The 25182-nt window shown below is 46.0% G+C and overlaps 11 protein-coding genes across 11 annotated transcripts; 8 read left to right on the top strand and 3 right to left on the bottom strand.

The window, feature by feature from the left end:
- Positions 1 to 190: 190 nt before the first annotated feature.
- On the bottom strand, positions 191 to 878 carry N7478_004400 (glycoside hydrolase family 3 protein; the record flags this gene model as incomplete). The annotated part of the gene is made up of 2 exons (XM_056920614.1): positions 191 to 566; positions 634 to 878. 2 exons carry the CDS (start codon positions 876 to 878, stop codon positions 191 to 193), a joined length of 621 nt encoding a protein of 206 aa, XP_056778651.1.
- A 608-nt stretch (positions 879 to 1486) lies between these two features.
- Positions 1487 to 2739, top strand: N7478_004399 (Gfo/Idh/MocA family protein; the record flags this gene model as incomplete). The annotated part of the gene is made up of 3 exons (XM_056920613.1): positions 1487 to 1527; positions 1579 to 2304; positions 2361 to 2739. 3 exons carry the CDS (start codon positions 1487 to 1489, stop codon positions 2737 to 2739), a joined length of 1146 nt encoding a protein of 381 aa, XP_056778650.1.
- A 724-nt stretch (positions 2740 to 3463) lies between these two features.
- N7478_004398 (uncharacterized protein) lies at positions 3464 to 5333 on the top strand (the record flags this gene model as incomplete). The annotated part of the gene is made up of 3 exons (XM_056920612.1): positions 3464 to 3573; positions 4033 to 4892; positions 5113 to 5333. The coding sequence occupies 3 exons, from the start codon at positions 3464 to 3466 to the stop codon at positions 5331 to 5333; spliced, it is 1191 nt and encodes a 396-aa protein (XP_056778649.1).
- An 896-nt stretch (positions 5334 to 6229) lies between these two features.
- On the top strand, positions 6230 to 7324 carry N7478_004397 (Gfo/Idh/MocA family protein; the record flags this gene model as incomplete). Its single annotated transcript, XM_056920611.1, has 1 exon — positions 6230 to 7324. The coding sequence occupies one exon, from the start codon at positions 6230 to 6232 to the stop codon at positions 7322 to 7324; it is 1095 nt and encodes a 364-aa protein (XP_056778648.1).
- A 1273-nt stretch (positions 7325 to 8597) lies between these two features.
- On the top strand, positions 8598 to 10434 carry N7478_004396 (uncharacterized protein; the record flags this gene model as incomplete). Its single annotated transcript, XM_056920610.1, has 3 exons — positions 8598 to 8903; positions 8969 to 9366; positions 9420 to 10434. 3 exons carry the CDS (start codon positions 8598 to 8600, stop codon positions 10432 to 10434), a joined length of 1719 nt encoding a protein of 572 aa, XP_056778647.1.
- Positions 10435 to 10990: 556 nt separating this feature from the next.
- On the bottom strand, positions 10991 to 12388 carry N7478_004395 (uncharacterized protein; the record flags this gene model as incomplete). The annotated part of the gene is made up of 6 exons (XM_056920609.1): positions 10991 to 11325; positions 11377 to 11484; positions 11541 to 11604; positions 11988 to 12092; positions 12155 to 12174; positions 12223 to 12388. The coding sequence occupies 6 exons, from the start codon at positions 12386 to 12388 to the stop codon at positions 10991 to 10993; spliced, it is 798 nt and encodes a 265-aa protein (XP_056778646.1).
- A 1007-nt stretch (positions 12389 to 13395) lies between these two features.
- N7478_004394 (SDR family oxidoreductase) lies at positions 13396 to 14766 on the top strand (the record flags this gene model as incomplete). The annotated part of the gene is made up of 4 exons (XM_056920608.1): positions 13396 to 13675; positions 13728 to 13867; positions 13917 to 14106; positions 14159 to 14766. 4 exons carry the CDS (start codon positions 13396 to 13398, stop codon positions 14764 to 14766), a joined length of 1218 nt encoding a protein of 405 aa, XP_056778645.1.
- Positions 14767 to 15044: 278 nt separating this feature from the next.
- On the bottom strand, positions 15045 to 16049 carry N7478_004393 (uncharacterized protein; the record flags this gene model as incomplete). The annotated part of the gene is made up of 4 exons (XM_056920607.1): positions 15045 to 15252; positions 15304 to 15627; positions 15682 to 15759; positions 15823 to 16049. 4 exons carry the CDS (start codon positions 16047 to 16049, stop codon positions 15045 to 15047), a joined length of 837 nt encoding a protein of 278 aa, XP_056778644.1.
- A 527-nt stretch (positions 16050 to 16576) lies between these two features.
- On the top strand, positions 16577 to 18824 carry N7478_004392 (uncharacterized protein; the record flags this gene model as incomplete). The annotated part of the gene is made up of 3 exons (XM_056920606.1): positions 16577 to 16838; positions 16901 to 18051; positions 18123 to 18824. 3 exons carry the CDS (start codon positions 16577 to 16579, stop codon positions 18822 to 18824), a joined length of 2115 nt encoding a protein of 704 aa, XP_056778643.1.
- A 1037-nt stretch (positions 18825 to 19861) lies between these two features.
- N7478_004391 (flavin-containing monooxygenase) lies at positions 19862 to 21667 on the top strand (the record flags this gene model as incomplete). The annotated part of the gene is made up of 3 exons (XM_056920605.1): positions 19862 to 20028; positions 20084 to 20178; positions 20241 to 21667. The coding sequence occupies 3 exons, from the start codon at positions 19862 to 19864 to the stop codon at positions 21665 to 21667; spliced, it is 1689 nt and encodes a 562-aa protein (XP_056778642.1).
- Positions 21668 to 22901: 1234 nt separating this feature from the next.
- Positions 22902 to 24633, top strand: N7478_004390 (NAD-dependent succinate-semialdehyde dehydrogenase; the record flags this gene model as incomplete). The annotated part of the gene is made up of 5 exons (XM_056920604.1): positions 22902 to 22943; positions 23004 to 23085; positions 23144 to 23320; positions 23391 to 23994; positions 24054 to 24633. 5 exons carry the CDS (start codon positions 22902 to 22904, stop codon positions 24631 to 24633), a joined length of 1485 nt encoding a protein of 494 aa, XP_056778641.1.
- Positions 24634 to 25182: the final 549 nt, after the last annotated feature.

The following is a 25182-nucleotide window of genomic DNA, read 5'->3' as shown; positions in this document are numbered from 1 at the left end:
TTAAGGACGTCATTGAGTAAATCGGCATTTTGGCAAGACTGAGAGTTGTTGACATATGGGTAGCTAGCCATCACACAAGCAGCGCCTGCTCGTATGGCTTCAGCATAAGGCCATATCTCAACTTCATGCAATGTTTTGTCATCGATGTTGCTGGAGTAATAAGTACGATTGTATGATTGTCCATCATATCCTAGATACTGTTTTGCACACCAGCGGCCTGTTCTCCGATGACGGTCTCGTAACCAGCAGCACCAATCAAAAACGCGTCGTTACCAAATCCTTCAAAATTTGTCCCACCGCCAACAGTACGGCCGAGGGCAAGAACTGGCCCCAGAACGGCATGTGCTCCCTTGTTCTTATGCTCTGTAGCTATTGCGAAGCCACGGGCTCGAATAAACTCTCTGTTCCAAGTCGACGCAACTGTGACACCCGGGGGAAACCCCGTTCTGTATGAATGCGAATTGCCAATGCCTGTGTCGCTATCGATATAACAAAGTCCTGGGAAATTGAGACGGGGGATTGGCGCAGTTTGACCCTGACAAAGTCGGTTTGGGTTATTTGGGTCTCTGCGAAAACAATGACATTTGATTAGTCGATTTTATATCAATATAAGCTTAGGGTTGTAAAGCGTACGGAGGAAAGCCAGTGCCGTTGCTAAGAGAAACCTTCTCTTCCGTTGTCAACTCCGAAACAAAGAGCCTTGCCTTCGAAATGGCGACATCCCATCCACCAAGGCCAGTTATATTAGGACTGGGGTAAGAGTAAGGGGAGTCTGGTTCACGAGGGTAGAAATCATCTGGTTCAATGTCCTTCGGATCACCTTGTGCCGATGCCGAACAGGCAAGCCATAGAGCGAAAAGAGGCCTCAAGCAATGCATGGTTTGTTATAACTGTGATGCTATGGCTGGCTCTATATTTTCGAAGGCCATCTCTGTCTTTAATATACTGGCCCTGGAGGAGATGGTCATGTTGGAAGATCGCTCTTGGCCATATCGTTTCTCACATAAAGTTTGACAATATTACACTATTCCATCGTATCGACATCCCCAACTTGGCAATTCGTACCCCAGGTGCAAGCCTATGCCGATTCCCGAGCCCCAAGAAGCGGGGATGCGGGGAATGTGGAGTTGAAAATAAGGGAAGAGCTCAAGCGACACGGCTTCTTTGTTGAGCAAAATCTCGCAGCGGCAGAGGTATTCACTTGAAGTGGATCAAAACAATTAAGCTGAATGGCCAGTGGGGTAGAAACGCCCGGGGAGTTTCGGTCCTAAATGTATCCCCACTTATCTAAACACCGAAACTCCCCGGGAGCGATCGTCGCTTCTCCTCCGCCCACATGCCCCTCAGTGGCTCCGTCATAGCTGTTATTCAGCAAAATATTTTGATCAGAATTCTCAGCGTCAATATAACACACGGCATCTACCCTGACTCTCACTTAATTTCTGATATCGAGAGTCAACCCTTACGCTCACTGCTTATATTCAAAATGGCTGGCGAAAATAAAATTGTTCGCGTTGGACTCATTGGGTAAGTCTTTCATCTGCCAGCATGCCAACTTTTCCTAACTCTCTCAACCAGATGTGGTGAAATCACTCAAGTCGCCCATATTCCAACTCTTGGATTCCTTTCAGACTATTTCCAAATCACATTTCTTTGCGATGTCTCCCAGAATGCAATTGATCACTGCAAGGGTAAAGTTATTGGGCCAAGCCCGAGCACAACTCGCAACGCAGAAGATCTATGCGCCTCTCCAGACGTTGATCTTATTATGATTGCCAATAGCGATGCTTTCCATGTCCCCCACGCTCTATTGGGTCTCAAATATAATAAGTTCGTATTTATTGAGAAGCCTATGGCTCTCTCATTGAATGACGCAGACTCCATCATTCAGGCAGAGAAGGAGTCATCTAGCAAAGTGATGGTCGGATATATGAGGCGATATGCCTCTGGATTCCTCGATGCAATCAAGGAAATTGGCAGCTTGGACAAGATTTGTTACGCCCGTGTACGAGACATTGTTGGTCCCAATTCCTCCTTCGTCGGTCAATCTGGCACTTTCCCCAAGGTCTTCTCCGACTACAGATCGGAGGACTCCAACGAACTATTTGCCAGGACGAACGAGTTCCTTGAACAGGCGTTAAGTAAGGAACTCAATATTCCAGTCACGCCAGCTACTGCCCTTCAGTGGAGGCATTTGGGTAGCTTGGGATCCCATGATCTGAGTGCTATGAGAGAGGCCCTGGGTATGCCAACAGCCGTTCTTGGTGCTTCGCTATGCGCCACAAAGGGTCCCCCTTTCTGGAGGTATTCTAAAATATCAAATTCTTTCTGTGATCATTTCTAACGTCATTTGCTTCTAGTGCCCTTTTCCAGTACCCTTCTTTCGCTGTATCTTATGAATCCGGCATTGACGAAGTTCCCCGCTTTGATGCATCAATTGAGGTTTTTGGTGAACATAAGACCGTAAAGGTTTCTTTTGACTCTCCTTATGTTAAAGGACTGCCAACCACTATGCATATTCGCGAAAGACTTGAGGATGGATCTTTCCGAGAGTCATTAGTTCGAAAGACCTACGAGGATGCCTACACCCTGGAGATGAAGGAGCTTTATGCATTCGTTGCCGATGGAAAGCCGGCCAAAACGGACTGCGAAGATGCGAAGAAGGATATTGAGATCTTTGGTATGATTATGAAGGCAGGTCTTGCAGGCCAAGCTGGACAGAGCAACGGTTCCCGATAGGCCATAACAAGTGGCATGTTCTCTTTTCTTGTATGCTATCAATATATTTAGTTGATACCTTTAGATAAAAAAAAATTTAAATTTTGTTGGTAGCAATGAGAACTCGTCAACTACCTCAAATGATCCGTTTGCTCGACAAGTCCTAGGTAAAAATTCTAGTTCATAGTGAGATAAGATAAACTTGGTGCTCACAGAATCAGTATGGCGGCAACCTATATCTCCATTTGGCTTCACTACTATTGTATGCGGACTTCCAAAATCTCGATTTATTTCATAATTTTTATCTAATAATTCTTGTGTCACATTTTCTAGTTTGTACAAATTGACTTGACTTAGTGACAAGCATTCGAGACAGCACACCTAGGGCCGAAACTCCCCGTCCGAAACTCCGCGGTCTGCGGCAACGACTTCCGGGTAAAAAAACGCGGGGATGGTAGTTCTAACACTGTTCACCCAATAATCATCGATCTCCCTCAGCATTTGCAGCACTTGAGGGAGTCCCTTTTTGTTATACGTTACTCCTGTCCACAAGGGCGCGCAATAGAAATGGTCACTGGTCTGCCCATTATAATGGTTTATACATCTCTCATTTTCATACTGTTCACCTGCTATGAATTTCTAAATTTACGAATTCGCCTTTTCGACCGTCAGTTCTCGTCAAGCATTTTACATTCATTAGGCTGATTGATTTGGCTCGGGGAATTTACACTAGCTCTATTCCAACATGTCTGGCCAGCCCACCGTCACAGAAATGCGATTGCAAGGGGTCAGTTCGTCGGGAATCTCAGGCCTTCTACAAAACAAAAAGGTTTTCCTGGTTGCCTTATTCGCATCGTAAGTATGGTTTAAGAATTGGTATTTATTTAGCTCCGGCGGAGGACATGAATTGACAATTTCTAGTTTTGGTGGCCTTGAATATGGATATCAACAGGGTGTTATTTCGCAAGCCTTGGTAATGTCAAGGTTTAAGAGTGATTTGCCAGGTATCGTCAATTCATCGAGTGCTACGGGATGGTTGACCTCCATCTTGCAACTTGGGGGCTGGATTGGCTCCCTATCTGCTGGTATCTTGGCCGAGGTTTTCACTTGAAAACATACTATACTGAGCGGAGGCCTTTGGGTAATACTGGGGTCTTTTCTCTGTGCTGGTGCCCATAATGGGTCATATCTCTTTGCTGGGCGCCTTTTTACTGGCATTTGGGTTGGCACCTTTAGTGCTGTTGGGTACGTATTGCAAATGACCTCCGTCATAATTATGAAGATATTTCTGTATCTAACATCTGGATCTTTTAGCCCTCTATATAATGCTGAACTTGCTCCCCCTGAAATGCGAGGGCTACTAGTTGCTCTTCAACAACTGTCAACCACCATAGGAATTATGACTGCTTACTGTATTGGATATGGGACCAATTACATTGGCGGAACGGGTGATGGCCAGTCCGACTGGGCCTGGCGTACTCCGTTAATTGCCCAAGTAATCCCTGCCATTGTCCTTGTCCTGGGTGCTGCTTTCTTCCTCCCATCGCACATGCTGATCAACAAGGGGCGCGAGGAAGAGGCATTGAAAACACTTGCTTCTTTACGCAATCTTCCTGAAGATAGCATCATTCTTCGTTATGAATTCTTGGAAATCAAGTCGAAAGTGCTGTTCCAACAGAGATCGTTTGCAAGAAGATTTCCTCATCTTGCAGAGTCTGGCCACAGCGTTTGGCGCCGCGAGTTTGTACAATATACCAATATTTTTCGAACCAAAGCAAACTTCAAACGTGTGGCAATCGCTGGGCTTATCGTGTTCTTCCAACAGTGGAGTGGGGTAGATGCTATTATCTACTACGCCTCGTCGATCTTCCAAAGCCTTGGCTTAACTTCAGGCACTACTTCCCTTCTTGCCACTGGCGTCGTCGGGATAATTAACGTGCTGGCAACCATACCTGCTATTCTGATCATAGACAAGGTTGGAAGAAAACCCCTACTAATAGCTGGGTATATTGCTATGTTCTGCTCCATGATCATTGTTACTGTCATTGTCGCCAAGTTTCAACATGACTGGGAGCACCATGCCACTGCCGGATGGGCAGCTGTCGCCTTTATATGGATCTATATTGCCAACTTTGGATATTCGTGGGGTCCTGCAAGATGGGTGTTGATTTCAGGTAGGCAAAATCCCCCAATATCACAACATTCGACGCATGTTTATGCTAATCTTTTTTCCCGAAGAAATCTTCCCCCTTTCGATTAGGGCCAAAAGAACTTCAATTGGTGCATCATCTAATTGAATGAACAACTTTATTGTTGCTTTTGTTGTCCCACCAATGATAAGTGGAATATCTTGGGGAATGTATCTGGTCTTCGCAGCTTTACTTTTCCTTGGAGCCATTTTCATCTGGTTCTATGTTCCCGAGACCAAGAACAAAGCACTTGAAGAGATGGACGTGGTATTCGGCAGTGTCACGGCTTCCGAAGATCGGGATATCTTGGCTGAAGTGAGAGAGGAATTGGGCCTGTCACTTCTCCTAGATGGGGGTGGGTCGAAGAGTATTTCCGAAGACAATCAGAAAGAGGGTATCTCGGCTGGGCATTTGGAATCAGCTTAAAGTTACGCACTTTGGACACTGTGTCACTACCCAGGCTTGAGCAACGCGGGCTAAGATGAAACAGATATGTAGGGCCTCATTGCCTCTTCACTCCAAGTCGCTCTTCGAGGTTTGTCTAGGTAGATCTGCAAAATTTTCCAATCTATTTAAATAATTTCTTTGGATAACATGTGTTCAATCGTTTTTGAGCCACCGTAATATTTTGGATAATGCAGAGGCGTGAAAACGAGTTGTAAAATATTTTGGAGCTAATGGACGCTCTCGGCACAAAGCGCCATACCACTGGCATGCATTCAAACATTTTTGACAATGGTAGGTAGGCCGCCTTTAATGAAAAGAGCTATTGATATCGTAAAATGCTTTACTTCATGCGTTCCCCAAATTTCATATCTTCGCCTTATAGCAAGAAATTGAGTATCCACCATGAAATTACGTAGGTGGGCTTTTTGGCTTAGGGACATTATTCTACACGCCCGATTTGAGGGTAGAAATTGAGACTCCCGTTACGAATAAATATCTCCGGAACTCCCCGCAGTAGAATATTATGACCCACAATGGCAATCCGGAAGGTTGATTCTTCAGGAAATCACCGTTTGTTAGAATTAATGCGTGATGTGTAGTGCTCTGCTCACCCCACAGAGTCAAACAGCCAAACTAGATATAAAAGAGCTATTATCCCAAGAAAGATTTTTGTCATCCATCTCATCGAAAAAATAAGACTTTTAACCTCTTTTCCATCATCTTATTCTCTATGAAGCGACCACGCCTCTCTCAACATGGGATCTCTTCCAGAGCTGCGCTGGGGCATCGTTGGTGAGTTATTTCAATATTTCCACACACGCAAGCACCATAGTATAAGAAAATGCAACTAATAAATTGGATACACAACCACTGGCATGATTGCGTCTTGGTTCGTGGCAGATCTCAGTCTTCCTCGCAAGGATGCGCGCGCTCGGCACATCATTCAAGCTGTAGGAGCGCGGAGCGAAGCTAAGGCCCAATCTTTCGTTGAAAATTATGCTCCGGCGCTCGCACAATTGGAAGTAACATGTTATGGTTCCTACGAAGCTGTCTACAACGATCCGAATGTCGACATAGTCTACATCGCAACACCACACGCATTCCACAAGAAAAATTGCATTGATGCCATCAACGCGGGAAAGCATGTGATCTGTGAAAAGCCGTTTACAAACAACGCACGAGAAACCAAAGAAGTTATTGAAGTTGCTCGCCGGAAAGGTGTCTTCGTGATGGAGGGCATGTGGACAAGGTTCTTCCCCATTGTGGAAAAGTTCAAACAGCTTCTGCACGAAGCAAAGGCCATTGGAGAAATCAATCGGATGTTTGTGGATTTCTCTCTCGACATGCCGCTTCAGAACTTGCCATCGACATCCAGACTGCGAGACGTTGCGCTCGGTGCTGGCGCCCTATTGGACATCGGTATCTACTCTTTGACATGGGGCCTGTTGAGTCTGGAGCCCCCGGGTATCCGCGAGAAGGCAGAGATAAGGGCTATTCAAACTTTATCAGACGGCGTTGATGTTAGCTCTGCCATTCTTCTCCGGTATCCCAACGCCCCAGGTGGACGGCAGGGTGTCATTACCTCGTCAGTGCTTCACAAGACCGATGTTATCTTCGCACGGGTTGAGGGAAGTAAAGGTACCGTATTTTTAAGCGGCAGCGGCGCATCTACGCCGGATAAGATCACGGTCTCCCTGAAGCCATTACATGCTGGGCAGGACATGGCAGACAAAAGTTCAGAGGGCTTTGACATGCCGAAAAAAGAGTTGAGTTTCGAGTTCCAGGAGATGTGCGGTGGGAAAGGCTTTTACTACGAAGCCTATTGCATTGCATTGGATATTGCTGCCGGAAAGATGGAAAGCAGTATAATGCCTCTGGATGAGACTTTGAGGGTGATGGAAATGCTTGATACTATACGAGCACAGGGTGGTGCCAAATTTCCCCAGGACCCCCCCCAGCATGTAGGGTGAGGCAACAGATAATTCCGCCGGTACTAATGGGGAACTAATTCCAAGTTATGCGGATGAGGTCGGAAGACTAGCTCAATCATTTTATGCCGAAGTGGGACTTATTTCTCACTGTTCAAATTCTAGTCCGTCAATCACACCACCTAGCACATGCATGATCACAGAGAGTGGGGAACTGGGTTTCCTGTCTGCTCAGTTGTACTTCAAGCAAAAGCCATACAAAAATATCAATCCATCAAGCACACAAAACAACATTCAGATATGATACAGGTAAGGAGGTCAGAGTTTGGGGTTTCGCCAAGCATCCCTTGTCCCGTAGACTTCGGCGCCAAGGAATCCAAATCCAGCAACCCCGACCGAGATTCGGAATAAGACATAGAGCTGCACTTCACATATTTCGTTTCGTCTTGTGCTTCATCATACTTAAGCCGAGCCTGAACGCCCAAGGGGAAGCTCGATTACGATAGTTTCACTTCAGACATAGCTTAGTTGAAATTATTCAGCGCGTTTCGTAATGGATTAGCCTAGCTGGTCACAGTAGTCTCACCATTTGAAGGCAAAGATTTCATAACCTCCCGAGCTAGTCCCATTCTATACAGTGGTCGCAAGCGAAGGAGCTCATTGTCCAATCATCTTCAACAACCGGATATGAACTCTTCCTCTACGCTCTAGACACACAATTGTCCACCTTGACTCATGCTTCCCCCACCCCCTCATTCCCATATGTCTTGGTTCACCATTCACCACTGCAGAAAGAAAGCTCGGACCGTCTGACAGTTTTTGTCCAATAGGCCCACAAAAAAGAGCTTTGGAGTTGATAATGTTACATTAACCCCCTCATATTTCCGCGGATACTCGTATACTAACCTTCATCTGGCTACTTCCACTGCTCGGCTTGCCCGATTACACTGTCCACGACATCTGATAACAGTCTCAATGCCTGTCACCCTTAGCTATCGCTGCCAGAAAATGCATGTCTCCGCGGGGACCTCCGTTTACCGATTAGAATTTTCAATACTTACTGCCATCGATCGGATGAATTTGAGCATCCCACCCGCTGGGCTTGACTTCTTGGCGCATTGCCGAATGAACTAAGCTTAGTAAAATGGAGCTAACAAACCTTTCTCTCGGGGTTATCGACCTAATAGAGGTTATGAGCAGTTGAGCAGAAGTATTTAATATCGGTCCACGTATGCCGGGGGCATGCAGAAGGTTTGTGACGGATTCTCAATCACTGAACATTTTTAAAGGCAGAACCGATTTATTTGTCCTCACTATGTCTAGCGAAGACGACTCGATAACACCACAGAGGAATATCGAAGCACAAAGTGCATTTGCTTCCACTCTCGTGAATCATGATGATGTAGAGAAAGCCCAGCCATCGAAATATGGAGTTCAGTCTGAGCGGGAGCACAAAAGCTTGTTTGGTTTGAAGATCGCCACACCTGACAGCCATGCTGGCACGGATGCCGTATTTACCGCAAAGGCACAACTCCTTAACCAGGCGTTGTTGGACGTCGGCATGGGAAGGTATCAGTGGTTTCTTTTCTTGATGACGGGTGTAGGATGGTTCCTTGACAGCGTGAGTTACTTGCCATTCTTTGCCGCAAATATTGCAGAATATAATTAATGAACCATGGTTTACAGTTCTGGGTTATGTCTTTCTTGGTAATCGCTCCCTCTGCCAGTAACGAAGCCCAATTTTTCTTCTCTGGCAATAATGAAGACTACCTATTTATCAGCCTGTTTGTCGGTCTTACTGTCGGAGGTACAGTTTGGCCAATGATGTCCGATGTACTGGGTCGAAAGTGGATATTCACAAGCACTATCGTACTGATGGGGATGGGAGGATTAGTTGGTGCAGGCATGCCATCATTCACTGGCCTTTCTGTCGTTGGCTTTGTTGTTGGCTTTGCAGTAGCCGGTAACAAAAGTGTTGACGCTATAATACTTTTGGAATCCCTTCCAGCGTCCCATCAATATTTGGTTGCTATACAGGGTGTGTTCTGGGGTTTGGGACAATTAGTTGCTTCCGCCGTTGGATGGTGAGTTGAATCAAAGGAGGGCTTAATATATCCTTACTAATTTATATTGACAGGGCTTTCATCGAGTTGTATACCTGCGGTACCGGACCGGGTGAGAAAAGTGGTGCTTTCTCCGTTAAACGTGCACACACCAGCAGTAGCAGTTCCTCCAGCAGCTCATCTAGCAGTAGCAGCAGTGCATCCTGCCACTACGTCAGCAATAAAGGCTGGCGCTACGTCTGGTGGACATTTGGATGTATCACTCTTTTCTTATATCTTTGCCGCTTTGCATTCGCATTCTTCGAGACCCCTAAGTTCCTCCTAGCCCGTCGCCGGGATGCCGAGGCAACCCAACTGGTCAAAGATATCGCCCAGCACAATAATCGGCAAACTTGGATCACCGAAGCGTCTTTCGCTCGAATTGACTCTATCATCGATGGAACTGAAGACGAGCTTCGTACAAAGTCCAGGACCAAGTCCTTGTTCTCATCCACTGGTACTGTAGGCACCTTGTGCCTGACTCTCCTTTGGAGTATTATGGGCCTTACCTTCATCCTATACAAAAGCTATGTCAGCAACTACCTCTATCAGCATAGTGGCGTAATGAAGGTGAACTCGACCTCGGTGAATACTCCGTATCTTTACAGCCGCTATGTGTATGTTGCTATCTGCAGCATCCCCGGTCCATTATTGGCAGCCATTTTCATGGAAGTCAAAGGGATCGGACGCAAGTTTACCGGTGCCGGGGTAGCCCTCCTAACTGGGCTTTTCATGCTTGTCTCAACTGTTTCAAAATCACCAAATGCTCTTTTGGCATTCGAATGTATTTTAAGCGTTTTGTACTTTGCACAGCTTGCCACCTTGACCATCATCACCATTGAGATTTTCCCAACTCCCACTCGAGGGTTCTGCCTTGGATATATGGGCTTCTTTTGGGGAGTATTTGGAATGATCGCATGTGTTATTACTACATTTGATAGTACTACTGTTGCTGGTGGTGGCCCTGTTTGGTTCTGTGGTGCCATTTGGATCTTCATGGCTGGCGCTTGGGTCGCTTTGCCTGAAACGCAAGCGAAGGCCGCGGCTTAGACTGATCTCAAACCTGTTGCCTCGTGAACCGCATATTGACTCATTTTAGTACGTTGCTGGTTTGAGAGATGGACTATGCAAAGTACGGTAATTGTCGCAAGGGGCTTTTCGGATGAAGGGTTTAAGGTACGCTCGTGCGCTGACGCCTATTGCGAATAATATGTGGAATCATCCCAATTTAATTATTTGAAAATCGGTTTCATTTTTCCCATCAAGGAGCGTGCACTCCTATAACTATGTGAAGAAAAACGAATGTCTTTTTTGCTCATGAAAAAGCGTAGAATAATAGAAGTCTAAACGCTTGTGATTCCATTGCGAGCGCATGGTAATCCCCATTGATTGCAAGGATTGGGCCTTCCTGCGAGCATTTGATTGCTTCCGAGAGAGGTGGAGTCGGAGATAATTCATACCATTCCGGCAACAAATATCCTACTGGATGTTGGGTTTAGTTCCCCTTTTTAGTAAGCATGTCTGAAAAAGCGATTCGACTGCACTTTGCAAGAAACAATAGCACAGCGGGAATAGGTTGAAGCATCATTAATCATTAGGTAGGAAGCTATGGCCGCCTTGAGAATTCATAATACTCCCTCTGATAAGTCATATCCTCCGTCGAGGTCTTCTTCGCAACATCCATCCGTATATCTGTCTTCATCATAATCCCATCATGATCGGGGTCGGTATTACCGGCGGTAACAATGGCATCCTGGCTACCCAACGTCGTATCACCCAATCCTCGACGACGATGGCCTTTTCGAGGGTTTATTCGCTGCAGGTTGCTTGTCCCGGGCGATTTGGAGGTGCTTTCGTATTTGGCGGACTTCGGGCCGAAAAGAGAGGGGAGATAGGTTTTGAAAAGTATTGAGAGGGAGGGGGCACAACCACAGAAAATGGCTACAGGCCGATTGTTAGATATAATATAATAATGAGAAGGAATATACATACCGACGTAACCCTCGATTGCGCACCAGTTAAGAGAGTCAGCCAAGACAAGGTAGTAATTCGAGGTGGCGGACGTGAGTTTTGTGACAAAGTTGTATCGAACGCAGGCAGCTAATTATGGTATACACTTAGTCGAGGCCGAAGAGAGGATTGAAGGTAATACGCACCCGCGACAGACAAAATACCCAGGCCAAAAATTCCCAAAATCGCGGCCTTCTTGCGCCAATTGAGCTGCAATCCGTATATCATTGGAACTGGCAGAAGACAAGTCAAGATATCCGTCACAATGTTCAAGGCGCCATTAATTTCATAGAAGCTTTGCTGTGATCCCTCTGACATACAGTTGGGCGAGGTTGGATTAGTCCAAAACGTATGCACAGGGTGACATCCCGCTAAAGTTATAACAGTACTTGAGAAGGACAATCCGAAATTAATAAACATGACTGAAAAGACGGCCCAGCGCATATACTTCCGGGGATCGAGACGAAGATAAAACCACAGCAAGGACATTTTTATCAAACCTATTGCAGTCGTGTAAAGTACTCGCGTAGCATAGATGCACTAGCTTTGGTTAAAATTTTTATTTTTTTTTTGCCGAAGAATACAGTGCATACCTGCAGCATAGGCACGGTGTCGCTGTCCTTTATGGCGCTCGCGGGCTTTCCAATTCCATACTTGGCTCCGATCATGGTCGCTATTGATAACCCAAAATTGAGTATCTGATTGAATAACAGTGAGTAAGTGTCATTAAGAGTCGTTCCCGGGGTAAATTGTCACTCACGGCGCCAATTATCATCAAAACTAGACATTTAGTTAGCTCGTCCCTTGAAATAGTTTCGATTGACTTACTATCATCCGTCCCCACTGCGCGCAGCATAAAGGCGCGTACATATATGCGCAATGCAATGACAATGGAGTCAAAAACGATGAAGCCAATACCCACGCCGAAAATTGCCGCATGTCGACTTTCGGAATCGTGTCCTGCGGACGCCGTATTCTGGGCATTTGCCATCATCGACCTGCGATTGAGGGTAAAAACCGAGTGTGGGTAGAGGTATCAAAGAAGTCATGTGTACTTTGTAGTCGATCCCCTGAAAAATAGTTTGCCAGTGGAGGCAGGATTGCCCGCGGCCGGAATAACAATTTGAATCATCGTTGATTCTAGGCCAAAGGATTGCCCCAGCAGCTAATTAAGCACAACGGCTGATCGGCTGGGGCTAGTTACCACATAGGGAAAATACTGCGGCCAACCGTACGCGACTTAAAGGACTTAAAGGATTCAATGGCACTGAAAGCAATCGACCTTCTCATCAAAATGGTATCCACCTTCAAAGCGGAGTACGCAGCAAATAAATCGTCCTCTAGCGATCATTGGGGGGCGCTGCTCCATTGTGCCCAGCGATTTTGCTAAAACTGAATATCGATAGATACAAGTCCTCACATCGTTTGCTATCCACTCCACTGCGCGAGCGTAAGGTGGGCGACGCCGGTGCGTACCGCGGTGGGTCGCTGCCACCTGGGTACAAAAAGGAGGGCTGGGAACTTGGAAGGCACGATACATAATTCGGCCCCAAAACTCCACAAGGGGCGGGCGCACACCTGGGCATAGGGTGGGCGATTGATCGGCGATCCTTACGTTGGTTGGGATTGGTGCGGACCTCGGCTAGTGGGTACATTGTCTTCGTTTCGAGATTGGCGTTTAAAAAAAATCAGGATTTCGCTAGTCTTTGTTCTGCACACAGTAACCTAAACGATTCGGTAACCCCTTGGCAGCCTTAGGCTCAGAGGGTGCCGAACAAACTTTGTACACCAACAAAAAAAATATGCCTGGAGCAGCGACAATGGCGTTTCTCAAGCGATTTCCCCACAAACAAAATGATAGCCAATGACAGTGTTCGTGAAGGAAAGATGAGGGGTGTCTTAAATGGGCATTTACCTGTCAGTCGCCCAGGAGAAGGAACCTCTGCCCCGCACACATCGATGCCCTCTTGAACAAAACGATATAACTGATCAATTGTCGCAATGACTGAATCCAAGAATGTTGCATTGGTCTTTGGAGCCAGTGGTATCTCAGGCTGGGCTGTCACCAAATGTTCTCTCTCGTACCCCACACCTACCACTTTTGACAGAGTGATCGGCTTGACGAATCGGCCATTGTCTCTAGAGAAGAGCGGTTTACCGCAAGACCCTCGACTGGAGTTACATTCCGGGATAAACTTGCGGGGAAGTCTCGATGAAGTCCTCTCTCAATTGGAAGACGAAATTTCCAACTTGGAAGAGGTCACTCATGTATATTATCTTGGTGAGTAACGGAACTGCACGCACATCTCATAATCTAACCACTGGCTTATCAGCCTACTCCAATGCAACGGCATACTCTGTGGATGTGATGGCTATTCGAGATATCAACGAGGGGATGACTTATAATGCCGTGCATGCCGTCGATAGACTGTGCAAAAATATGAAGTTCTTCGTACTTCAAACTGGAACAAATGTTTGTATCAATCCATTATCTGCAAAATCATTCAGCTAATCCACAGTAGAATTATGGAGTAGCTGTGTTTCGCTTCCAAGAACATATCGAGATTACCCCTCCTTTGCGCGAGGATAATCCACGCATTTCTTCTCCTTGGGGAGACGAGATCTTCTACTATGCACAGGTTGATTTGGTCAAGGAAGCCAATAAGGGAAAGTCTTGGAAATGGTGCGAGGTTCGACCTGATCAGATCGTTGGTGCGTATCCCTATCTTTCATCTTTGATCATGCTAACATGACAAGTAAATAGGGCACGTTCCAATTCCTACAAGCATGACCTTCGTCGAACCTCTTGCGCTCTACTTGGTTCTCTATCGTTACGTGAATGGTCTTGGTGCCACCGTTGCCTTTCCAGGATCCTATGCGACCTACATGCACACATTTACGCCATCATCACAGGATATAATCGCCCGCTCGGAGCTCTATTTGTCTGTCGAAAAGCCAGATCAAGCTCATGGAGAGGCATTCAACACTGCCGATAATGACACTGCTGCACCATGGTCGGTCGTATGGCCTAGAATGTGTGAATATTTTGGACTCAATGGCCAAGGGGCAAGCCCCGAGGAGAAGATCTGGAAGAATATTGACAAGTGGTGGATCGCACATCAAGATGACTACGAGAGAATGTGTGAACAGTACGGACTGCAACTTCGCAGTATTTCTGAGTATACATGGATGTTCCTTTCAGTGGCTGTTGCTATGTTGGACCGCAACCGAGAGATGAGCTTGAATAAGATTCGAAGTGTAGGTTTCACTGAGGAATATCCAGTTGCGGATGGATATTTTAAAGTCTTTGATCATTTTGTCCAAGAGAAGATCATTCCTAGCAAGGAATCTTGGACTAAACAGATTGCATAGGGCAGAGAAAGCATCCAGGAGAAACCCGGTGTCCGCGGCTCTTTCAACGCGAGTATCAGGAACTTCGGACAGCGCAAATGATAGGAAAGCCCATCCATCTCTTGCCAAGCTATGCAAATAATACTCATAATCGGGGTTTTTAGTGACACCTACATGTCCAACTTCCCCAGTTTACGTTTCTTTATGTAATATCACTTATCTAGTATATCTAGTAGTCATATAAAAAGTCCCGTTGTGAATTTCGTCTAACGTGTCATACTTTTTCAACAATTTCTTATTTACAGCAAACGTCCGGCATGGATACCACCAGTAATCAAGAGATCGTCAGATGTATGATAAGCACTTGCGTCAGAAAGGAGGTATACAATAGGCACCTTAAGGTCCGTCCGATCACCCATTCGGCGCATAGGAGGCTCGTTGCTCATGATTTCTCCTAGGACTGGGAAACGACGACACTGGTCCAGAGTCATGTCCGTGGCCATATAACTAGAACTGGGTCAGTCTAAACTCGACAAATATTCAGGTTATTTTACTTACCCGGGTGATACACTGTTCACTCGAATATTTTTCGCCGCAAGCTCAACACCTAAGGACTTTGCCAAGGCTACAACAGCACCCTTACTAGAGCAGTAGTCACTCGTGGCTTGTCCCTTACTGGCAACATATGCTGCAATTGATGCGATAAAAACAATGGATCCCTTGCAACCGGAGTGGGGAGAGGGATCCTGCTTGTCCATCTGCGCTGCTGCAAGCTGTGCAGCATAGAATGTGCCGAGAACATTCACATTGAAAGATCGGCTGACAGACTCTGGTGCTCGCTCTAAGAATGGCTGATCGACACAAATTCCAGCTGCGGTGACCCTTGAAGGGTGAATTAGTACTTTTCCATCTTAATGAGGTTATTTAACGACATACAAGCCATGAATGCCACCAAAGTCCTTCACAATTTCATCGAAGCTCGCTTTGAGAACATCAAAGTTTGTAACATCACTCCTACGACAGATGTCATATTAGCTGAAAGATTCTTATCTTTGGTTTTCATATGTGAATACTTACTTGTAAAGCTTCACTTTAACCCCGTAGTCTTTTTCTAACTTATAGTAATGCTCGTGGGGTGTGTCAATGTAATCGATAATGGCCACATTGCCACCGGCTTCGGCGATCGCAAACGCGAAAGACAATCCAAGGCCACGACCACCACCTGTAACAACGACCGTCTTTCCCTTTAGAGAAAGGAGGTCGTGGATGGTTCGGGTGAGGTAACTGTCTGGACTTTGCGACATTTTAGACTGTATAGTTTTCGTGTGGCAAGACTTGAAAAGGGAAAGAAGGGTAGAATGATATATCAAAGTTGATATTGCGAATGGAGAAGAAAATGCAGAGTGATATTGTACTTAACTTGACGTCGGTTCACTGATCCCATAAACCCTCAAACGCGGAATCCTATCACCGCGGGATCTAAAATCCGACTTCGGGATCTCCACAAGAAATTTGCGGGGTTGTTTAGTCGGTACCGCAAGTTCCAGGTGAATACGGCTCAGACTTGTCGCACGGAAATTGGGGCCGTTTTAGATGTTTATTCAAGTCGGAATTATTGATGAAATTTACTAAATGTCGGAACAAATGCATGTGGAGAAGGACTCCAAGTCTCGGAGTGGCGATGACCGGCTTCCGAGATGTATTTCGAAGGACTACAAAAATGACATAGGCACCTGCAGTACAATATGAGCCTTATTTCCCAATTTCAAAAAGTTAGTTTTAATTTCGAACACTACTCTGATCGAATGTCTTAAGAAAGGACATATTCACCATGACTGTCACAGAAACCAAAAATGGGACGTTGCTAGCCAACGGTCAAGTCCACTTGTCAACTGAGAGCTTGAATGAAGATGATCGCGCCGTCTTAGCTTTGCGAAACTTCATCTTCGATATTTGCAACCAAAATGGGGGTGGCCATGGCGGTTCCGCTATCGGAATGGCTGCTATCGGTGTCGCCCTTTACAAGTACGTGATGCGATACAATCCATCCGACTCTGAGTGGTTCGATCGCGATAGATTTGTCCTCTCCAATGGTATGTTCTACAGCTCTAGCTTTCCGTTCAATTGATTAAGAAGCTGACTTCTGTCATTTCAGGACACACGGCGATGTTTCTTTATGCCCTCAATCACCTTACTGGCTTTGATAACTGGACTATGGAGGAGATTAAAGGATATGGAAGTGCCAAAACAAATGGCTATAAGACCATATGCCACGCTCATCCGGAGATTGAAGTACCAGGAGTTGAGGTCACTACAGGGCCTTTGGGACAAGGTATCGCCAATGCTGTTGGTCTAGCCATCGCGTCCAAGAACATGCAAGCAAAGTTTAATCGCCCTGACTTTGACCTCATTAAGTCTCGTGTCTATTGCATGACTGGTGATGGGTGTCTAATGGAGGGAGTGGCCCTAGAGGCTATCTCTTTGGCTGGTAGTCTTGGGCTCGACAACCTGGTCTTGATTTATGACAACAACCAAGTCACTTGTGACGGTCCGCTTGATTGGATCAACACAGAAGATATCAATACCAAAATGCGAGCAAGTGGCTGGCATGTTCTGGATGTTGAAGATGGCTCTTATGACGTAACAAATATTGTCACTGCGCTAAAGCACGCAGAATACTTGACCAAAAAGCCGACCTTTATCAATATTCGCACAGTCATTGGGCTTGGGACGGAACTAGCCGGTACTTTTAAAGCTCACCACGGGCCCATTGACAGGGTCAGCGTTGAGACATCAAAAAGGCTAGCCGGTCAAGATCCTGCTGTGACGCACGAGGTGCCACCAAAGCAATTGGCATACTTTCGCGAACGAAAGACGCACGGTGAAAGGTTGCAGAAGAGCTGGGACTCTTTAGTTGACTCTTATCGACTTCAATATCCTGACCTAGCCCAAGAGATGGACGCTCGGCGCAGCGGAGACTATGGATCAGCCTGGCTTCAGTCTCTCAAGGACATAAGCTCAAGCCAGTTTGATGGAATGGCAACTCGTGAAGTAAATGGTGTCATCATTGAGAAGCTCTGGGAACTGTATCCAGCATTGTGCGGCGGTGGTGCAGACCTGGTTAACTCCAACAAGGTGCCGTATGCTGCCAATGACGTTTTCCACCCTTCTGTTGGATTTGGCGGCCGCTATATTCGTAACGGAATTCGAGAACATGCGATGGCCAGTGTGGCCAATGGACTTGCAGCCTACAACCCAGGCACATTTCTTCCGTTGACGGCAACATTCTTCATGTTCTACATTTATGTGAGTCTATAATTTCGATACCCTAAAACGCCCCATAGAATCGTTCCAAAACTAACAATTATTTTCGCTAGGCTGCGCCCGGTGTACGCATGGGTGCACTCAGTGATCTTCCTGTGATTCACTGTGCGACTCATGATTCTTTTGCTGAAGGTCAAAATGGCCCTACGCATCAACCTGTCGAGCTTGACTCGCTATACCGTGCAATGCCCAACCTTACATACATTCGCCCTTGTGACCCTGAGGAGACTATCGGTGCCTGGATTCTTGCAATGTCAAAGCGCCATGGACCTACAATGCTCTCTCTGGGCCGAGATGCAGTCAGCCTCGTCTCAGGAACAGATCGCTATAAGGTTTCCAAGGGTGCTTATGTAGTTTTGGAGGCGGAGAATGCTCAGCTTACTCTGGTTAGCTGTGGAACAAACCTACACTATGCCGCTGCAGCTGCCAAGTCCTTGACTGAGTCTGAAATTATTACTCGTCTTGTGAGTGCGCCTAGTTTTGATCACTTTGATCAACAGGATAAGAAATACCGAGAGAGTGTGTTCCCATTGGATGGAACACCTATAGTTAGCGTGGAGGAGTATATCGCCACAACATGGGCGCGGTATACGACTGCAAGCATTGGAATGACCGGATACGGATACTCTGCCTCTAATCCCAGCAACTATGATCGATTTGGTCTCGATTCGCAGGGAATTGAAAAGAAGATTCGTGGGTATCTGAAGGACTTAGATGGTGGGAACGCAAGAATGGCAGGGTGGAGGCAGCTCTAAATTGATATAGTATATGTTTGTATGTAGTACTTTCATGATGTTTTTACAATTTAACCCAACACTACATTATACAATGAAAACTACTTTACCTGAAAATTCGTCACCTTTTTCACAGGGTAAAAATTAGACTACATTGTAAACTAATCGTGGGGTTTCAGTGAATGCCTAGTACTAAATAAAAAGGAATTTCTCCCCAATGAATGATAAAAAAGACTTTCAGAACATTCAAAGGCTCAACAATTTAAGATCGTACTATGAACATCCGATGTAAAACTAAATCCATGTACTGTAACTGCATATGATATTGCATCTAACATACATGGCTTGAGTCTAAAGTTGCTAGGCTACTTTATGACTCCCTGCTAGTCGAAATCAACAACTTGCTCAAAATATTCGAGGTTTTGTGGTCAACGGTTAGAATACTCTTCAATGCAAGAACAATTCGAAAGCCTTTCTGATTCGAGAGGGAAATAAACGTGAGAGGATTTGGATCTGCACGGTCGGACCTCCAAGTTCCAATAACTTGCCGCGACACTTCCAGTCTCAGCAACAGACATTCCGAATATTTTTTTCGGGATCGGGAATCCATCTTGGCGTCTTTTCCTGAAGATGACCCGGAAATTCATTCCGAGCATGTGAGGTAAATCACAGACCAGCATGCCCCGGAATGTGGATCCCAGCAAACACGGCGCGAATTTCCCCATGCTCCACACTTTCGCCCACTCGGACTTCAAGAAGCCAAGATCAAGCTTCCCCACAATTACGCCTCGGGGTAAACCTTTCTAGCCGTCTAAGAAGAAGGGGAGCTACAGAAACGGCTAAGTGTACAATGCTCTACACACAATGTCTCATGGAACTGGCTCAGACCGACTGTTCGGCATTATCATCCTCAAGACCACCGTGATCTGAATTCCGGAAATTGAAAGCCGCTTTACTACTCCGTGCTATTTCCTTCAGAACTCAAGATAAATGTTTCATTTCATTATTCACTCTTGCACTCATTTGAAATCTTTTTCAACAGTAGGAATCATTTCACAATGTCTGCCTACGCTAAGGAGCTCAATGCTATCATTATCGGTGCCGGTCCCGCCGGGATCGCTATGGCATACCGGTTGAAACATGACCTGAAATTTGAGGACTTCAGCATCTATGAAAAGCTGGATGGTGTTGGAGGTACCTGGAGAACCAACACATACCCTGGATGGTATGCGAAGCCCGTTGTATTTCTATTTCGAGCCAATACTAACTTGACAACTTAGTGGTTGCGATTTACCTTCCCATCTATATTCTTTCAGCTTCAACCTGAATCCAAACTGGTCCAAGGAGCTCTGTGAGCAACCTGAGATCCTTCAGTGTCAGCCCCGCCCCCAATCTAGTCCCAAAAATGGATAATTTACTGACTGATCGCGGCTTTAGACATGGACGATACCGTTGACAAATTCGACCTACGCCGACATGTACAGACCTCAGTTGAATGTATTGGTGCTACATGGCATAGTGACAAGTCCAAATGGGAGGTCCATCTGAAGGATATCCAAACTGGTCTGGAGTATGTGCGTTACGCTTCGGTCTTTGTGTCTGCTGTTGGGGCTATCTCATTTCCTCGTGATGTGAAGTTTCCCGGCATGGAGAAATTTAATTCGCCCATGTTCCACACTGCTCGCTGGGATCATTCTGTGGATTATAAGGGAAAGCGCGTTGCAGTAATTGGAAATGGATGCAGTGCTGCTCAGGTTGTTCCTGCGATCGCAAAGGATGCCGGCTTTGTCAAGCAATATGCCCGCAGTGGTCAATGGTTCCATGCTCGTCCCAACCATGTCTACTCTGAGATGGAGAAGTTTATCTTTCGCTGGATGCCCCTTCGACAGCGTTTGCTTCGCTTGCAGATTTTCCTTGCCGCGGATGAGGAAACGACCACTTACTTCCCGACTCCCAAGGGTCAGAAGGCGCGACTTGCCGTGGAGGAAGAATCCAAGAAATACATTCGCTCCATTGCACCTAAAAAGTATTGGAAGCACATTATCCCCACTTTCCCACTAGGTTGCAAGCGCCGCATCTTTGACCCAGACTACCTCGAGTCTCTGAATCGTTCCAACGTCGAACTCCTACCCGAAGGTATTCAGGAGATGACTGAAACGGGTATTATCAGCAGCTCTGGAATTAACGACGACTTTGACATCATCGTTTTGGCCACTGGTTTCCAGGTCGCCAAGTTCCTAACCCCCATGCAGATTAAAGGCGCAAATGGTGAATACCTTCAAAAGCAGTGGGACGAGTGCCGTGGTGCTCAGGCCTACTTGGGCACACATGTGCACAACTTCCCCAATCTAGCAATTATATTTGGACCCAACACATTCCCCGCAAACAACTCCGCGCTTTTTGCTGTCGAGACACAGGTGGCTTACGCTGTGGAGTCACTTTTCAAGCCTCTGATTGACCGTCGTGTCAGTATATTGGAAGTGAAGCAGGCGGCAGAGGACAGAGAGACAAATGCAATTCATGCGGAGCTGGTTAGCACAGTATTCGCTGGTGACTGCTCAAACTGGTACATTGGTAAATTCGGCCGCAATGCCGCATCGTGGCCTGGATTTGCACGTTCCTACTGGATGCGGACATTGTTCCCAGATTGGTCTGCGTTTAACATGATCGGTGGCAGCATGTTTTGGCCCTTCTACCGCGTCCGTAGGCTCATCAGATGCCTTTCACCTCTCACCCAGGCTTTACTGAGCCTCTTTGTGGTTGCTGTTGCTTCTCGACCGTCGGTCGCAAAAACGATCCCCGCTGTCATCCAAAATTTACCGGCCGTGGTAAAATCGTGGTTCAACCAATACATCCAGGCTTAAATCAACCTGGGGATGGTTCACCGCGGACCACTGTTTTGCCAGTTTTCTTATTTATTGGCTTGTTTCTCTTTTCGGAGTCACTGTTCTTTTCCTGGCGCCATTGTGTACTTGATTCCAATAATACTGCGGTTTGATCCATTACCTGTCATAAATATAAAGATTTTTTTCCATTTCAGATTTCCCTCCCTGCATATACTATTTTGGACCTGGTGTTAAATTATTTTTAACACGTGTCGGCTCTAAGTTTGCTTTTTTTCTCTACGATTCTTTATCTGCCCAACAAATAATCCAACAAGACCAGTGTTCAAGACTCTGCATTACGAGTCGCCCCCTGGCAAAAGTTGTGGACAACTTGCTGATATCTTGTCTAGGTAATCCCATGGGTTGTAGCGAGCGCTACAAAGATAATCATAGTCTTTCTCTCCCTTAGTGAAGAAAATCAATACACTGAATTTCTAGGTTCCGTCACCCCCATACAGTGTATCATGCTGCCCTGAGGAATATTAAGGAATTTAATTTATAGAACATTCACTATGACCAAGTTGAATGAGTACGGCCAAAGGGTCGATACTTCGATTAGAAAGTCTCTATATTATGCATGAGATGTCTATAAATCAAGCATATTTATCTATTCCACCAAATAGTAAACTTGGTGTAGTTATATCTAGGCTGTTGGGATAGTATTCAAAATAATTGGGGAATGTTTGAGAAAGAATTATCAATTTAGATATTCATTGCAGACCCAAAATGCAGATTTTTGCAATATCTTTCTGTCCAGACGAAACAAATTTAGAACTTGACAGAGCTAGTGTATAATTTTGCTTGTTGGAAGTGTGGTTTTACCAATAGGGCAAACTCTTTCAATCGGCTTTAAACTGCTTGGCCGGTTTGCTCTGTCTCTCATGGAATAGATGGAGATCAGTTTCCATTCACTTAGATAATTGGAGCTAGTGGAAATTGATGGGAATGTTGATAAATGTGGCTGATCCTTGAACATCCTGAAGTCTTGGCTCGGCCCCGCACGGAATTCCCATCCGATACTATTCACCATGCCGAGCATAAGCAAATATTCACGCAAATCAAAGTCCGTGGAGTAGAAGTCTCATTCCGAGTCGGATTCAAGTTTCAGATAGATACAACGTATAATAATTAGTACAATTAACGCGCGGGGAAAAGTGTATTTTTCAACATTCCAGAGGTTGTCCTTCATTGTTCAATACATCAACAAATCACAATGGGTTCCACGACTGTTTATCACGAACAAGCTCTCAGCAAGGTAAGACTTTTTGGCTTTTCTGAGAAAAAGAGATTTACTCTAATATATTTGGATCTTCAGCTTCAAGATCGCTCCCTGTTCATTACGGAGGCCTTCATCGATGGAAAATGGACAGGCAAAGAGAAAACATTCGACGTCTACGGTCCGTGCTCCCATAGTTTACACATTTCACACACGAGCTTTGCTCATACTTTCTCTAGAGCCATCGACAGGTGCAGTGCTGGGCCAAGTGGCCAACTGTGACCTGGAAGATTTCCAACGAGCCATTCAAAGCGCCGACGAGATCCAACCCATTTTTTTCTCCACGACAACGGGAGCCGCCCGAGGCGCTCTACTTCGCAAATGGAATGATTTGATTATTGCGAACAAAGAAGATGGTAAGATACTATATCTGGTCAATCAAAGACATAGCTATATCAGGCTAATCACGCTTTCTCACAAATAAAGTGGCCACAATTCTGTGCCTCGAGAACGGCAAGACATATGCTGAGGCTTTGGGTGAGGTTACATATGCCGCAAGTTTTATTGCCTGGTTTGCCGAGGAAGCTACACGTGCCTACGGAATGACTATACCATCATCGACACCCCGAACCACATTGATGACGATCCGCGAGCCCGTCGGAGTGTGTGGCATTATAACCCCATGGAATTTCCCTGCTGCCATGATTACACGCAAAGTTGCACCAGCACTTGCTGCCGGATGCTCGGTCGTCATCAAGCCACCAAGCGAAACACCGTACACTTGCTTGGCTCTGACCAAGCTAGCAGTACAGGCTGGCATTCCTCCAGCTCTGATCCAAGTGTGCCCGACCAAGAACCGTGAGGCTGCCACCGAACTTGCAACAAATGCTCTCGTCCGCAAAATCAGTTTCACTGGATCAACCAACGTTGGAAAGATGCTAGCCAAGCTTGCCGCTGGCACTTTGAAACGCGTCAGTATGGAGCTTGGAGGCAATGCACCTTTCATCGTCTTTGACGATGCCGACGTGGATCTCGCGGTTGAAGGAGCGATGTTCTGCAAATTCCGTTGCTCTGGACAGACCTGCGTATGGTATGTTATTCAATCTGAACAATCACTTAAGGAGACCCATGGCTCTAACTTCATTACAGTGCCAACAGATTATATGTGCAAAAGGGCATTGTAAAGGAGTTCACTGCAAAGCTTTGTGAAAAGGTGGCAGCCCTCAAGCCTGGACCTGGACTTGATCCATCCACTACCCAAGGACCACTTGTGAATAAAGCGGCGGTAGACAAGGTCGCAGAACATATAACAGATGCAATTTCCAAGGGGGCAAGGGTGGAGACAGGTGGAAACAGTGTTTCATCTCCAGGTTTCTTATTCCAGCCCACCGTTATTTCTGGTGTCCGACCGAACATGATTGTGAGCAAAGAGGAGACTTTCGGGCCTCTTGCGCCTATAATTGAGTTTGAGAGCGAAGATGAAGTGATTTCTCTGGCCAACGACACTGAGTTTGGCCTTGCCGGTTACTTCTTCTCCAAAGATGTGAGTCGAGTAATGCGCGTTTCTCAAAGGATGCAAGTTGGCATGGTTGGAGCCAATACTGGAAAGATCAGCGCCGCTGAAGCACCATTTGGAGGAGTCAAAGAAAGTGGCTATGGAATAGAGGGCAGCGCTTTGGGTCTGTCAGAGTACCAGAACGTCAAGAGCATTACTGTTGGAAATTGGTGATTCCAAAGCTCCTAGGTACTCCGAGTCTTACATACTATGACAAAGTGACGATACCTAGTACTAGTACTAGGTAGAGTCCAAAGCAAATATAAATTGGTCTGACATGTTCAAAGTTTGCATACCTTCAAGGTGAAATTAAAATCAATTGTACTGAAATGTTACACACTTGGCTATTTCCATTCACTACTAGTACCAGCTCGCTAGAAATGTCCGTCGAAAACTGAATCTAGTCATCCCTCATAGCAATCTTCCTTGCTGGTAAACTTAATGTGATGTTTCCAGCCCCGCAACTTGGAATTAGTGCGCGAGCATTCCTGGGGCCATGCTTCCTTCGCGGAGATAGTCCTTGAAGAGGCAGCCATATGTCTCACTCAATTGCGGGAGACCAACTCTATGGAATTCCATTCCGAAACGGAAACATATTGCCACAAAGACCCTTGTCAGAAAACAATTTAAGTTCAGCCGCCACTCCAAAGCTAAATTACCCCGGAATCCATATTCCAAGTTTCTTCGATCATCCATCTCCCCGCATTATTCAAGTTCCCCACG

The sequence above is a fragment of the Penicillium angulare genome (genome assembly GCF_028827245.1).
Source record: "Penicillium angulare strain IBT 27051 chromosome Unknown utg000004l_segment0_segment0, whole genome shotgun sequence".
Lineage (NCBI taxonomy): Eukaryota > Fungi > Ascomycota > Eurotiomycetes > Eurotiales > Aspergillaceae > Penicillium > Penicillium angulare.
The sequence above is the reverse complement of the archived record's forward strand: the minus strand, read 5'-3'. Positions and strand labels throughout refer to the sequence as shown.